The sequence below is a fragment of the Erithacus rubecula genome (assembly GCF_903797595.1).
Source record: "Erithacus rubecula genome assembly, chromosome: 4".
NCBI classification, from domain to species: Eukaryota; Metazoa; Chordata; class Aves; order Passeriformes; family Muscicapidae; genus Erithacus; species Erithacus rubecula.
Window position 1 is genome coordinate 22,365,289 of NC_136686.1, and position 14,905 is coordinate 22,380,193.

The 14,905-nt window shown below is 35.5% G+C and overlaps 1 protein-coding gene across 1 annotated transcript in view; it reads left to right on the top strand.

The window, feature by feature from the left end:
• The window catches only part of PTPRQ (protein tyrosine phosphatase receptor type Q), a gene marked incomplete at its 5' end in the record, with an annotated part of 122,712 nt that extends 108,088 nt beyond the window's left edge, over window positions 1–14,624 (top strand). Inside the window, 8 exons of the mRNA XM_079304496.1 lie at window positions 1,985–2,075; window positions 3,473–3,549; window positions 5,921–6,055; window positions 6,172–6,297; window positions 8,426–8,574; window positions 10,377–10,512; window positions 13,771–13,894; window positions 14,173–14,624. Coding sequence (XP_079160622.1) covers window positions 1,985–2,075; window positions 3,473–3,549; window positions 5,921–6,055; window positions 6,172–6,297; window positions 8,426–8,574; window positions 10,377–10,512; window positions 13,771–13,894; window positions 14,173–14,210 — 876 coding nt within the window. The 3' untranslated portion in view covers window positions 14,211–14,624. The remainder of the gene's footprint in view (window positions 1–1,984; window positions 2,076–3,472; window positions 3,550–5,920; window positions 6,056–6,171; window positions 6,298–8,425; window positions 8,575–10,376; window positions 10,513–13,770; window positions 13,895–14,172) is intronic.
• Between the last annotated feature and the right edge of the window lie 281 nt (window positions 14,625–14,905).

A 14,905-nucleotide genomic window follows, 5' to 3' on the forward strand; every position in this document is an offset into this window, starting at 1 on the left:
GGACATCTTCAGGGGTCAATCACGGTTAACCTGTGAACATGACCTGTGTGTAAATGTGATGAGAAGGGAAGCTGGACCTCAGAATGGACCTGGATCTATTTCTTGTCAGAAAAGACAAGTTTAAAGAAAATGTGGGGAGCCAAAGTGACTGATGATGGTGTCACCTCACCACTATTCAAACTTCCAGCTTTCTAGCTAATTCCTGCATCTCTCAATACGTTTGGGAACTTATGCTTTCCTAATAATTGGCAAATTACTGAAACAGAAATACTTGTTAATACTTGTTTTATGATAAGTTCTACTCATTAATTAAAAAAAATTAATTCCTTCAAAGAGTCATTAGTATCACAAAAGTACCACAGTAAACAAAATGCAAAATTTCCAAGTTTTATGAGTTTGCAAAGAAACATGATTTCTGTGACAAGTTGTTAGTGAGTTTGGGAACCCAAATAGTCTTTCCCCAAATCTGGAAATAGATAAGACTGAAATCCCTACTAATGCAGAGAATTGGTACAAGGCTTTTGAGCACTTGTTTGGTAATGGAGGCATCACTATGGAAATAACAAAATCTGCTTCTCTATTTCCTCCCTACTACAAAGAACTATAAAATGGTTCTACATTTACAGTGGTTAACTGGCAAGCTAAAACTCAGAGAAGTGAGACAAATGAGGCAAGTTAAAGTTCACATGATATGGAATTCCATGGTTCAAAACACTTGCAAAATTCAAAATAAGCATTTTGTGTATGTCCTTCCTTCATGAAAACATCCAATGACAGAAACTTTGTGGGAGAGTTTCAGCTTTCTGAATGACAGGAATTTTAACACCTCCACCTTTAACTGTGTTTTATACATAAGGCTAACAAAATATTTGAATTAACAGTGAGAGAAAAACACTGTAATTAAACAGTCCTGGTTTTCTATTTTCCATTAGCTCTCTCATTTATATATTTATTTGCTAGGAGATTCCCATTAAATTTTATTTATAAAAGACAGACTTTCTCAAATATCTGGGCAAATGGACATAATTAATATTGAGCCTGATAGTAAGGCTATCTGCCCAACTTTTGGAAGTGGTCCATGCAGACAGTAACCACTAATATTAAAAGACGAATTTGAAGGGATTACTCTGCACAAGCAGCAAAATTTTGTATTGTCCTCATTCAAAGCAATAAGTAGATTTTTAAATTTATATCTTAGATTGATATATATTAAAAACAGTGTTGTGTATAATATTTGTCAAACACAGCAAAATTCTATTGAAGTTAGCAATGTATTTAGAATTATGGATTTTTCACATCTTCTATTCTCTTAACACCAAGGTCATCATTTTAACACATTTTCTCCATTAACAAGTTCTTAAGCTGTCTCCACTCTTTTAATCAACTTCATGAATTACACCTGTTTATGCACAAACATCCCCATCAAATAAGTTCCTCAGCATGAATGATTTACCCATCTCTCTCCTCCAGTATAGAACTAATGGCCAGTTATGAAACTGCAGTACAACCCAAAATAATTCTTCCTACCCTTTTCACAAACAGTCCCATAAACAATAACTAATTGCCAGTTGTCTCAACTTAATTAAATCCTCTTCAGTTCTTATGCTGTACCACAAACTCTCCTAAGCTACAGGAGTCAGGAAAAGGAATTATTCAAGACTAAGTCAGTAGGGTAACGAAGCATTTGACTTCATGAAAAAAACAGAAAATTACAAAAGGTGATAGACTGACTTTGGCCAGGCTTTTAAAGGTGAAAGTTCACATAAGCTCAATTGTTCAAGTTGACAGCACTGTCTGCAGTGCTGCATCTAACACTGCTGGTGTAGCTGGGGTTGACGGTGGGGTGGGAAGCTCTGTAATGCTTCCAGCTGTTCTTAGAAATGCACTGTTGCAGAACTGTAGAGTTTTTCCTCTTACTGGATGATTGTGTCATATTTTAAATTCAAGTGGAAAAGTTTTCCAACAAACATTAATTCCTCTGCAGGAACTTCCCAAGTTTCTTGAAGACCTTGCTTCAACGGATGCTGATCTGCCTTGGAACAGGTCTAAGAATCGTTTCCCAAACATAAAGCCATGTATGTGTGTTTACTGACCAACTCTCCCATTTTGCTCTTTACTTTCAGATATTTGTGTAACAGATATTTGGAATGCAAGTGTATTTTTGTTTGATCTGTCTTTGAAATAGCAGTACAATCGTGTCCACATTATGAAATAATTTTCTGTCAAGTAATCCGTCTTTACTTTGTGGGTTTTTTTAAAGACAGTTTTATTTGCAAGTAGCTTTCAACTTGCTCTCACAAGCTTTAATATGCAGGTGCAAGAAACTGTAGCCTCAATAGTTTCTTGGCTTTGTAATTCAAGCCATGTAGCAAACTCTTTAAAATTCTTCCTTGTTGTTTTTTTTCCCCCCGTTAGTAAGAAGTAATTTTTTAAACATATAAAATCCACATGTTTGTGCATTCAGCTACCTCAGGAATCTGGATATTCTTTCTTGTGGATATGTGTACATGTGCTACAAAGGTTCCACAGAAGATCAGAGTGACTGTATGATAACTTATAAGGCTAGGCTAGATATTATCACAGGAGACCAGGAGTCTGTCTCTCTATACTCAACACTGCTTCATTTTTCAGTTAATAAGACAAGAAATGTCATTATTATTTTAGGCATTAGCTGTGCTGTGAGATGGAGTGCATGGCATTCCTTGGTTAATAATGCTACATTCTGTGCTATTAACTTTTCAGAGCAGCTGTTCCTGCTATCTGCTGCCTTGTTCAACACATATTCCGAGTTACAGTCACTAAAAATTTATCTTCATGGCAGAAAATATAACACAAACAGATCTGTTTAATAAATATTTAACTTTGTATTCTAATGTTCTTTACTAAGTTGAGGACCAAACACCAAAATTCTGGTGTTACACACGTGATGTGTTTCTTGGATTTTGTGATTTCTGCATATATACTGCTGAACCAAATCAGAAACACTAACTTTTCTTTTTTTTTTTTTTTTTTAATAATGACTTAACCTTATTAAAAAAAAGTTAAACTATAGAAAAGCACCAGAATCTGGCTCAGTGACCCAGGCAGCAAGTACATAGAAAAACTATCAGATCCCTGACACCGCCTTCTGATTCATACAGAAATTGTGTGTGCTAGAGCAGCCATGGCTTAAAGTACACAGGCTCCATTTAGGTACAGAATCCTCCCACATATACATAAAATTGGAGGTTTTGGCTCATTCACCATTTAAATTAAAAAGTATGATATACAATTTAACTGGAACATTGAAGAAAGACCATACAGTAATGGAAAAATGTTAAATTACCTTTGTTATGGTAGTGTTCTACTCTGTCAAATATTGTTGCTGTCAATAACAGTATTTTTGATTTCTTAGGACTGCAGGAACACTTTTTACATGTTTTATGGTTTTTGAACCGATCTTTTAGTTAACTAGACTTTACTTCCATGATAGATAATAACAACAGAGTAAAGCTGATGCCTGATGCTGCTATTCCTGGATCTGACTACATTAATGCCAGCTATGTGTCTGTAAGTAGAAAGTCTCTCACATTTTTACTGTATTTGTTTTCTGCTAGAAGAGCAAAAAGATAACTCGTAACAAGAACAAGATTCTAATTTTTCTTTCATTCACTACAGCCACTGTTGCTATAACATTGTTCAAGTGGCCCCTGCGGCACTAAATATGACAAGTTAAAAATACACATATCCCATTTTTCATTGCTAAGCAATGATTTCCAGTAATAATCAGAACTGTATCCAGCAAATTGCTTTTTCTAAATTATCTCATACCATTATCACAAAAGGCAATAGTGGAACTTCCACTGAGGTCAGTTGTTTAGATAGGTGTAATTTGGTCTCTTGATTCAGGAGTTAAAGTGAATAGGACAGTGCAAAGATAACTGAACTGAAAACTTTCATAGAAATGGCTAACAGTTTTGGCATTCTTATTATTTTGTGAAAGTTATGACGGAGGAAAATGAAAGTAGGCCTCTTGAAGAAAAAAGTATTTTTACCCTCATCTTTCTTCCCAGACTTTCCCATTCTCTTATTGTTGCTCAGTAAATTCTTCATCTATATTTTAATCTCATTTTTGTCCTGTCGAAGCTCAAAGTGTTAATTATAGTTATGCATCTAATGTCTTCTAGTGGTGGCTGGTTGATCTCACATGAGGTCAAGACTTGATTTACATTAAATATATTTCAAACACATAGCAAGATATGAAGAGTACAATCAAAACAGATGACACAAAGGAAATTAGAAATAGTTATTTGCAGGTGACTAAGAGACATTACAGAGAATGAGCAGTAGAGCTGAGATGATCTTCCTTTCTTATTAGAAAATAGTATTTATTTCCATTGTGTCTTTGTTCTGAGAGTTAGCATATAGGAAGAACCATGCCACTTAAACATGGATCTATGCAGAGAATGACTGAGAAGGAAAGCAGAGACCTCTTGGAGCATGGTCCAGTCTTTACCCTTCTTCTCACTGACAGGCCAAGTCTTAGGCAGGGAACACTAACAGCAGCTTCCAAAAAACTGCAGCAAAAGCCAGCTACAGCTGAGATCTTGCTTGTGTGCTTACATTTTGGATAACCATTCATCAGTGAATAGACAATTCCAGTGTTATGGTTTCTCAAGGCTAAAGTTTTGCCCTTCATATGCTCTCACTTTCCATGTTTGTAGATGCATAAATATATAAATACATATAGCTGTAAACTTCAATATGTATGCTTATTTACATACCTAATTGCCTAGGTCTATTTACATATGCATGCTTGTAAAGAGAGGAAAAGAGAAGTCTTGTACACAGTTTTAAAAAGTAGGAACTCTGCTGCTCCTTTGACTTTCATTGGTTAAACAAAGTCAGTAACTGAACTGTGAGTTTTGCATCCCTGAATTATAGTTTCTCACCTCACTCTTAAACTTCGGAGGATTAACATAGTTTCCCACTGCCACCTGTTCTTTATAATACAGATGAAGTAAGTAACAGGCAGCTGTGAATTATAGGGCTATAATTCCAACAAGAAGCTTTGGTGATGTGTAAACCACTGTGTCAGTTGTTTTGAGCAATAAGCAGAGTGCTGTGGTATTATGAACTGCTACTTCTATGGCACAAATTTATTGCTATTATTGCTATTGCTATTATTTTAGACTTTCTGTAGTACATAATAGTTCCTGTAGGTATGATAAACCAGACCCATATGAAACCATGCACTCAGAGCATCTGTAGATTTTTTCAATAAACTTCCTTCTTCCCAAGTTTTACACCAATTTATAAATTAACCAAAGAGCAGAAGCCAGCACTAAAATAAAAGTCTACACCTTCAGTAGGTTTCTTGCAGATGTCATCAGGGATCATTTATATCAGTAAGCTTCAGCTCCAAGTTACAGCAGATCCCAGACAATCACCCAAGAACAAGGTCATTGGTGTGTGTATTACTTGCACGGGCTCTCAGACTGCTCCTTAGTTGCTTCCCTGGCTCCACTGCTCTTTAGAACTATTTAATTCTACTTTGTTAGCCATGTCTTGATTTAGTTTTTGATGGTCTCTGGCTGGATCTGCAGTAAGTATAATATAAAGGCTCAGAGATGTCTAAATGGGAATTCATTACCTGATGTCCCTGTAATATCTCTGCTAAATCCATTTCTACTACCAGGGCACTTCCCATACTTGAATAGAGTATTGGTTCACAACTGGACTACAAAAGAATGCCATTTCTTTCTTTGTTTTCTCAGGCAGCCTGCCATGCAGTGACTATCCAGGCATATGCCAATTCACTTAGTATGTCTGACAGGGTTTTAGCTTTAGGCGTGGCAGACACAGGCATAACTATGAGTCACATGCAAACTCTTTTGTTTCCTTGCCAACCATTATGTATTAAATATTTTCTCTTTCTTAGGGCTATTTATGTCCAAATGAGTTTATTGCAACTCAGGGACCTTTACCAGGAACAGTGGGTGATTTCTGGAGAATGGTGTGGGAGACAAGAGCTAAAACACTTGTGATGCTCACACAATGCTTCGAAAAAGGACGTGTAAGTTACCAGTGAACCGACTGAAAGCATTTGATATAATTGGAAATCCTGTATGTAGTTTCTGTCAAGATTATAACATCATAATTTTTAATTAATTAGCAATCATCTCCCTGCAGATAAGATGTCATCAGTACTGGCCAGAAGATAATAAACCAGTGACTGTGTTTGGGGATATAGTGATTACTAAATTGATGGAAGAAATTCAAATAGACTGGACCATCAGAGATCTCAAAATTGAAAGGGTAAGCCAGTGCTGGAAGTTGATCAAAAAAATTCATCCAACACCCCAAAGAACATCAGATATGCTATATCCCACCCAACTACTCCCTCAATATTCTTCTTTTAATCTTTTAGTGCATATGCATTGCACTGCCTGCTTGTCCTGTGTTTTATTTTCATTCATGTTTTATTTCCTGAAAATTTCTGTCACAAAGAGCTCAGATATGCTATGAAGGGCCTATTAAGGTTACTGAACTTCTGGTCTGGTGGGAGGTGATGTTTCTACTTGGAAAGATTGATGTCTGCTCTAGAAAAGAGTAATCCTAACCATTCTGGGATCAGACAAATCCCTTTGAATGAATCCCTCTCAGATTAAAGGGCAAGACTCTCTGGTGCAGCTGTTTTGCATCGTACCACCAGCCATTGGCCTCCACCCCCAGGAGATTCACCCAATATAAATGAGAATCATCAGTAATACTCCTACTCTTTGTGCTGAGAAGGAGGAGTAGGGGTGCGGCAGAGATTTTCACTTTTGTCATGACCCACAACTGCAGTTTCCATCCTTTGGAAAAATTATAATCCAGCATTAAGTCAGAACAGCAGGTGGGCTCAAAAAGCAATCTGGGAATAAAGACCCAAAATTAAGTCAGCTTTCTTTTGCACTCCCAGCATTGATCTGTGCTGTAAGCAGTGTAGCCAGATCCTAGGACCTGAACTTGGCTGTCCTAATGCAGGCATTATCATCCTGAGGCTTGTGCATGTGACAAAGGGCACACAGCAGGTAGGGGCTGGTCTCAGCAGTCACCCCATATGTTGTGCACACAGTACAGGGAAACTGAACTTTTAAAAATGACTGAGAGAAGATAGACCCTTTTTTCTGCTAAAAATAAAGCATAGAGAAATAAGACTGGGAAAAGGACTATTTAGAATAAAAATGAATGCCAGTGAAATGCCAAGTCACTTGTGTTAACAAGGGTGAGGCTGGAAAGAAGATAATCTGAATGGACTGGGTGATCCATTTACTGTAGCTGAACTACCTTGCACAAGAAACTATGCCCTTTATAGGAATGTCATTAAATGTGCTGTATTGCTGGTTTTAAGATTATACATCCATTCACAAGTGGGTGGAGGCTTGATGATCTTCCAGTGAAGACAAAAAGTCTATGTGAAGCAAATAACTCAAAATCATTGCCATTGTACGACCAAAGTTATTTCTCTTCCATTTTTATGTTGATCAGTTAAACAAAATGGTACAACTATGAAGTAGTTTACATAATTGTTCACAGTTGTTCAATATTTCTTGCAATGTGAAAGAAGTAAGTGAAACAAGAAATTTTAAGAAGTAAATACTGGTTCATTACACAGCAGTTGATTAAACTGTGGCACTCCTTGCTGCAGGAGACTGTGAATGCTAAAAATTTACAGGGATTCAAAAAATCTGCATACATTAATAGAAGAAAATACTGATGAGTACTATTAAATTTCCATTTACTGTCTCCCACTGAATCATTTCACCAGTCACAAACTATTAAGAATGGAAAGAATATTCTGAGGTAGTACAGATACATTACTGTCATGTTTTATAATGTTCCCTAATACTTTTTCTTGACCACTGTTGGAAACATATTGATGTGGACAGGCTTTTGGCATGATCCTGTTCTCTCATTTTTAAGTCCTTTAAAATTAATCTGGTATCACATCATAACCTGTTTTTTGAGGTTACTGTTGCTGCTGCTCTGATTGAGAGAGCATGAAAGAAAATATATCTCCATTTACCAGTGTGTTTGCATTTACCACATTGGATCAGTCTTAGAGTGATTGTCTTTTCCTGAACAAATTTGTCATCCTAGCTCACTAAACTTCTAAATGAGCCACAGAAACTTCAACCTGCAGCCTACAAATTCCAGATATAGTGACTAAAGTCAAATGAAGAGTCACTACAGGAGCCACTAGTATTTTCTGAAAGATGGACTTGATGCCATCCCTCAAAAAACCTGCCAGAGGTTCTGTGCACAACAAATTAAACCTTCATGCCAGCAATCTTATAATAATTATGCTATTCTAACTTTATTTGTTACATGAAATTAATGAGAAGGTTGCATGTACCTTACTGAACCGTCTGTAAAAACTGCATTATGATGTATTTTTCAGCATGGAGACTGCATGATGGTGCGGCAGTGCAACTTTACTTCTTGGCCAGAGCATGGAGTCCCTGAGACTACTGCACCAATTATCCATTTTGTGAAACTTATCCGGGCAAGTCGAGCACATGATAACACACCCATGGTGGTTCACTGCAGGTAAGCACATTCACCAAATCATCACTTGGAAACTTGGAATTTCAAGTGCATAATAATGCACAGGGAAGTTGCCATGAAGACTGAGTGCACATATAGGGTTCAGATATGGACAGTGGTAAAGTTTTCTCTAGCAGTCCTTCTTACTCCTTTCTAGAAGGTAAAATGCCAATGTCTGTTCTTCCATTCATGGAAATCCATTGAGGTGATGTCAGGGAAATAATTGCTCCAACAATTACCATAAAGTACTGATGGATTTTTCTCCACTTTCCTCTTTAATCATAAGAAGAGGAATAGCAAATGACATGTATGGGTTCAAATTACTTCTATTATAATTTGAGTTCTTCTTAAGCAACTATTAAAAATATATTTTAAATGTACCTGTCACATACTGTAAGGAAAAAACTATTTGAAGCCACAGAGAATGGCAAATAGAAATAATGGTTTGCATAGGTCAGATTTCTAACTTGGATGCCTGAAAACAGCTAAAACCTGTATTTAGGCTCTTAAATAAATGTTAAACAAAAGGTGTTCAGCTGTCACAGTTTCCACTGATTCCATTAACACCCTTAAGTTCTCTTTGAAAGAGTAAGTGTGTGGAGAGGCCCATGTGTTAAAGAAACCAATGAATGTGTTTGCATTTTTGTGCAGGTCAGTGTCCCCACTGAATGCCTGGGCCTGCTCCATACAAGAGATCTGAACTCATAGGTCTGCTACTGAGTCTTAGCCTCATTCTCACTTGGTGTGAGTCTGGAAATAAGTGGAAGGAAAAGATGGTTTTGATGCTACAAATCTTTTCCCAAACCATTTCATCATGCATGGGAGTTCATTTTATTTTTCCTCAGCATTCTATGGGTGCCACCCACAAACGGCAGTAAAATCTTATTTATTTAATATTGTCTTTCATGAACATTTCCCTCTACTGCAAGGGACAGAGAGACTGTGACAGGAGAGAACAACACAGTCTTCATGTTTTCAGCACACTTATCTTCTGTGGGGGCTCTCTGCAAGAATTCTATATTCTTTTTCAAAGGGAGATGTGTAAAGGGGCCAGCATGGACCTGATATTCCAGCTGTGCTCAAATTCCTGATGGTTGTAAAACATTACTGTGTATTCTCATATCCAGAAAACTCATTCATTACTTCTTGCTCATTAGATTTTGCAGCCTCAAGAGTTCTGCTGTACATCTCTTGATTATCTGCAGTGTTATACCCTGCAATTATTACACCAATTGCAGAGAAGTCTGATAGTCATTTGGAAATAATCCTCTTCATTATAAGACCTTGAAATAAAACACTAGCATGTCTTGCACACTCATCCTCTTTTTAAAAGTATTTTCTTCTAAATTTTTTGCTAGATCCCATGTTGTTTTGTCTCAAATACCAAAAGTATAGAATCCCAGTGTGACTTCACAAAACCTTGTGATTTTTTTTTCCTCTCAATTAATGAGCTCTAGAAAAGTCACAGAAAAGCTATAGAATCTTTTATCCACTGACCCAGATTTGGTTCATATGAACATATAGATGTTATATGAAATGTTAAATGAACATATTAATTGTTAACATTTATCTGATGAGAATGAAACATTATGAAAATGTGAAATCATAATTAGAAAACGGCGCAGATCTAGATTTCAATTGATCCAATTCAGAAGGGAATTCACAAGATTTAAATACTGAAAAGAAGATTTAGGTTTTGCTTCAGAAGTTTTTCTTTTAACAATAAATAATTCATCCAGAATATTCTAAGATGATGAAAGCATTAATATAAAAGCTTTATTTTATCTTGTTTATCTTGTTTGCAGTGCTGGTGTTGGAAGAACAGGTGTTTATATTGCACTTGACCATTTAACCCAACATATAAATGACCATGATTTTGTTGATATCTATGGACTTGTAGCTGAGCTAAGAAGTGAAAGAATGTGTATGGTACAAAATCTGGTAAGATTTATCTATTCTGTTTTCCTGTTGTTGAAAAAATTGTCATCTCTTCATGTGATCTACAAAACAACATCAGAAAGCTCATAACAATCAGCTGTGTAATGCATTTTTTTACCAAATCCTGCTTTTATTTATTTCAAGCATTGTGGAAATATATTGTCTGTATCCACCTAGGTACACTCAGTCAGCAAAGTCTTGACAAGTGCTGAAAAGAGTGCTATTTAGTTTTAAACCTAAATAATAATTTATCAGTCTCTAAGAAAGTTTATTCAAGTTTTGGGTGCAGATCAATTGTTACATTAAAAATGGACTCACTCATTTACTACTTTATCTGACTTTATTAACTAAAGTGTATTTTGTGTATGTGTGTGTGTATGCATATGTGGCATAGTCCACCAAACTTTAAAATATTCATTTTCCTCTAAACTCATTATTGATTCCTTGATTCTATTTCAATTGCTTCAAATAAAATAGTACATATGGATGGATTTGATCATGGATTTCAAACTGTCCAAGCTCGATGGTGGGTTTTGGGTCTAAAAATGTACATTACTGGCAGATTTATTTTGTATGGATATAAGTCAGTGATGGCTTGCTGGTGAGGAAGACTTCCTTCTGCTGTATCTGGAATTCTGAGTATATGTAAAGGAATAATAGAAGAATTTAAAGCTGAACCTAAATGCCCAGTGGAATGGAAATCATCTCCATTTGGATAAGGCTTCTGGCATAAGTATCCTGCAGGCCAAATCTAACCCAGAGCAGCCTGAAGCCTTTGAGTCTATAGCCTGATTTACCAACTTCTCAGTATGGACAAGTAGTTTCAGGATGAGCTTCCACATGACTGAGGGGATTAAATTTATTTTAATGTAAGGAGACTTGCTTCATTTGGAATTGAATTCTGCTATTCCATTTCACATCAGAACATGTAAAAAGTGTGTCGGAATACACAAAGAAGTTAACCTTTCTTCAGAAGATTTTATGGGACCTTCTGGTGATATTCAGACATTATGTATCTTATAAGGTGCAGTCTGGATAGCATATGTTCTAATTTTTTTTTTTTTTTTTTTTTTTTTTTAAAGTATTGATGCAGCTAAACAATCGCCAGTACTTTCTTGTAATAATTAATTCTGGGAATACTTTTTGGTTCTTGTTCTACATTTCTGACCAGAAGTAGAATCATCTAGAAATAAATCAAAAGCTGGAAGGCAATTTAATGAGAGCACTCCCAAAACAAAATCTTGAAACAGTGACACATTCAATAATATCATTTTATATTTTTTTACATACTCATCATTTTTGTGTATCTCTTACTTTGATGTATTGGCAGGGGCTAGGAAAAGGTATGCCAAAATGCAATACAAAATGATGGTGCTGGAGTTCAGATTTCCTAACAAATCTAGTCTCCATATGTATGCTAGCTGCAAAATTCTCAGGTAGCCTGTTCTCTGTCTAGGTCATTTCTAGCTCATTTTTGCAAACTACAAAAGTCAGATAAGCAACAAAACTTGCCCAAAGGGAATCAATCTTGTAAATTTTTATGGTGGATTCAAAAGTCAAGCTGTTCTGAGAGTTCTGTTATAAAACACTGTTGAGTTGCCTATTAATCAGACTTTATGTGATCAGCACAGAAGATATAAAAGAAAGGAGCAATTAATTCTCAGAAGTCAGTATAGAAATCCCTCAGTCAAACTGTCTGTAAGATCTATGAGTAAAATAAATAAAAGCTCTTGGACCTGTATTTGTCTTGTTTATAGCTTCAAAATAACGTTCATTTTGCTAACAGAGTCATGATCTGTTACTCTAACCCATGGATAAGAATAGTTAAGGTTGTCATTGATTGTAGCTTGGAAAATAGCTAGTTACACATAAATTGCCCAGGTAGCCTTCACTGTCCCCAGGCAAACCCAGAAAAATTTTCATTGCTACATCAGAAATAGCTGTATTAGTTCAAAAGATTGCAGAATTTTTAGAGTCTGCCTTCTGAACTGGAATAACCAATCTGAACTCCACTGAAATTTAAGATTTCATTCTAGAAATCCATATTTATTCAGCAAACATATAAAAGTTTACCTTCTTGCCAAGTACAAGTCTGAGTTTGAAGTAATGCCGTGCTATTATTTCAGTAAGAAAGTTATTGAAAAGTGTAATGGTACTGCATGCTTCAGGGGGCCTGTGAAAATCTGCTTTAATTACCCACAGTTCTGGAGCTGTGATGGTAAAACTTATCCATGTAAGGAAATTTCTCTCATACATCTGAGACATTTGAATTGTAAAATGATAGCAGTTCTGAAACAAAGTATCATTTATTGAGCCAAAAAAAATTATATTATTTTTTTTTACCTATTCAAAAGTGAAGAGTAAAAGTATGATTTTTTTGCAGATATTCCAAATCCATCTAGACAAGGTCCTGGGCAAAATGTTCCAGCTGATCCAGCTTGAGCACTGAGTAGTTGCACTAGGTAGTCTCAAGAGACCAGGTGGTCTCTTCTACATCTACATCATCTACATCATCTACATCATCTACATCATCTACATCTACATCTATATCTACATCACTTCTCAATATACTATATGTTATATATGTTTAATCCATTTATTATATTTCAATCTGTTTTCATTCCTTTATTTCATTCTTACCTTGCCTTAATTTGTTTTCCTCTTTTCAGACTTTATGCTCTTGAAAGTGTCAAACTAATTTTAGTTTGTGCTATCATGTGTTAAAAATGAGGCTACAGCTTGAGAAGCATCACTCAAAATACTGGGTTAATTTGCTCCTAGCACTGATGCAAGCTCCTAGAACATATAGATTTAAATTTACTTGAACTTCTGCATTTGAGTGCACCCTGCTGGTTTTTTCTATGTTAGAAAGAGGAAAATTTTCTTATCTAGATATCACGCTCATGTGGTTCAGTTTCTTCAGTCTACATGTCATGGCAAAATGTCTTTTCATACAACAAACATTCACAGAAAATTGTGAAGACTCAGTAATGCTTAATCTAATTTCATATATCCTACTGTTATAAAGATTATTATGTTTTGACAAATTTAAAGCATTATGTTTTGTAATAATTGAAATAAGTAATAATTTCAATCAGATCAGGCATATATGATATGGTCACCAAAGTGCTGAGATTGATGAATTAAACTGCAGTTACCTTGAGATTTTTTCTAGGTGTTATAGAAAAAGTAATAAGGATTTTGGTATTACAAAAAAATATTTTTCTTCTGATCAAGCATCTTTAAATTCATATCTTACAGGCACAATATATATTTTTACATCAATGTGTATTGGATCTGTTGACAACCAAGGGAAGTAGTCAGCCCTTATGTTTTGTAAATTATTCAGCACTGCAAAAGATGGACTCTCTGGATGGCATGGAAGGTAAGGAGATACAGTCTGTGTCAAAATTATTTTTTCACAGCAGGTGCAATGACTTGTCCAGACTAAGAAGCAGAAAAAAAGTCATTTGACATGCATTTTTTGCTTCAAAAGTGTAAATATCTAGACTTTTGCTGCTCTTTATTCCCTCTCACAGTAATGGTCATTGCTCAAGCTTTCCCCTCTTTTTTCCATGCAAGATCTTTTAAATTCAGTAATCTGCCATTAGTTACTATTTTTTTACAAGGTAGGTTAATTAAATATATCTGTTTCTTCTGCAGGTGATGTGGAGCTTGAATGGGAAGAAACAACCATGTGAATTCTAGGAGTAAATTATGGCAAAGGAGATTTTGAAAATCAAAGTCATATTTTTCTAAGCACAGGGGCCAAAGTGAATTCCCCTATTTTGGTGATTAAAGGAAACACAAATGATTGAGACATCTTTTCTTCTATCAATGTGCCTTCATAAATATGTAAAAAGTATTTTCTTCAGAACACCAAGCAATAATGGTCTGTAGTCCTTTTGCACAGACTGCACTTCTGGTGTTATATAAATAGCACAGTATGTACTTAAAGTGTATTTGAACACATTCCTTTTTTCCAAACTATCTTTGTAAAAGAAAAATGAGCCAAATAGGATGTAAAAAATTCATAATTCCATTGAACCTATTTTGGTGTGAATTTGCTGTGTCCTGTGTGTTTTGGTTTTAAGTAAAAGATAAAGTTTCTTTACTCATTCTTGATATATTGGCTTCGGTGTTGTCAGTTCTTGCAGATTAATTCCAAGACCATCACAATGATCTTTACCTAACTGTATGTTCTTGTGTTTTGAATACTTTTTTTACAATTGCTAGTACATCAGCTCATGATCCTGAACAGCTGAAGAGTCACCTTCTGACATGAGGGGGATTATTCAGCTTTTACACAACACACAGTAGCTCTTCAGAGACACTTGGGGCTATTTAAACTATTTTATAATCAGCAGGTTGGGTTTTTTAAATATATAATGATGAT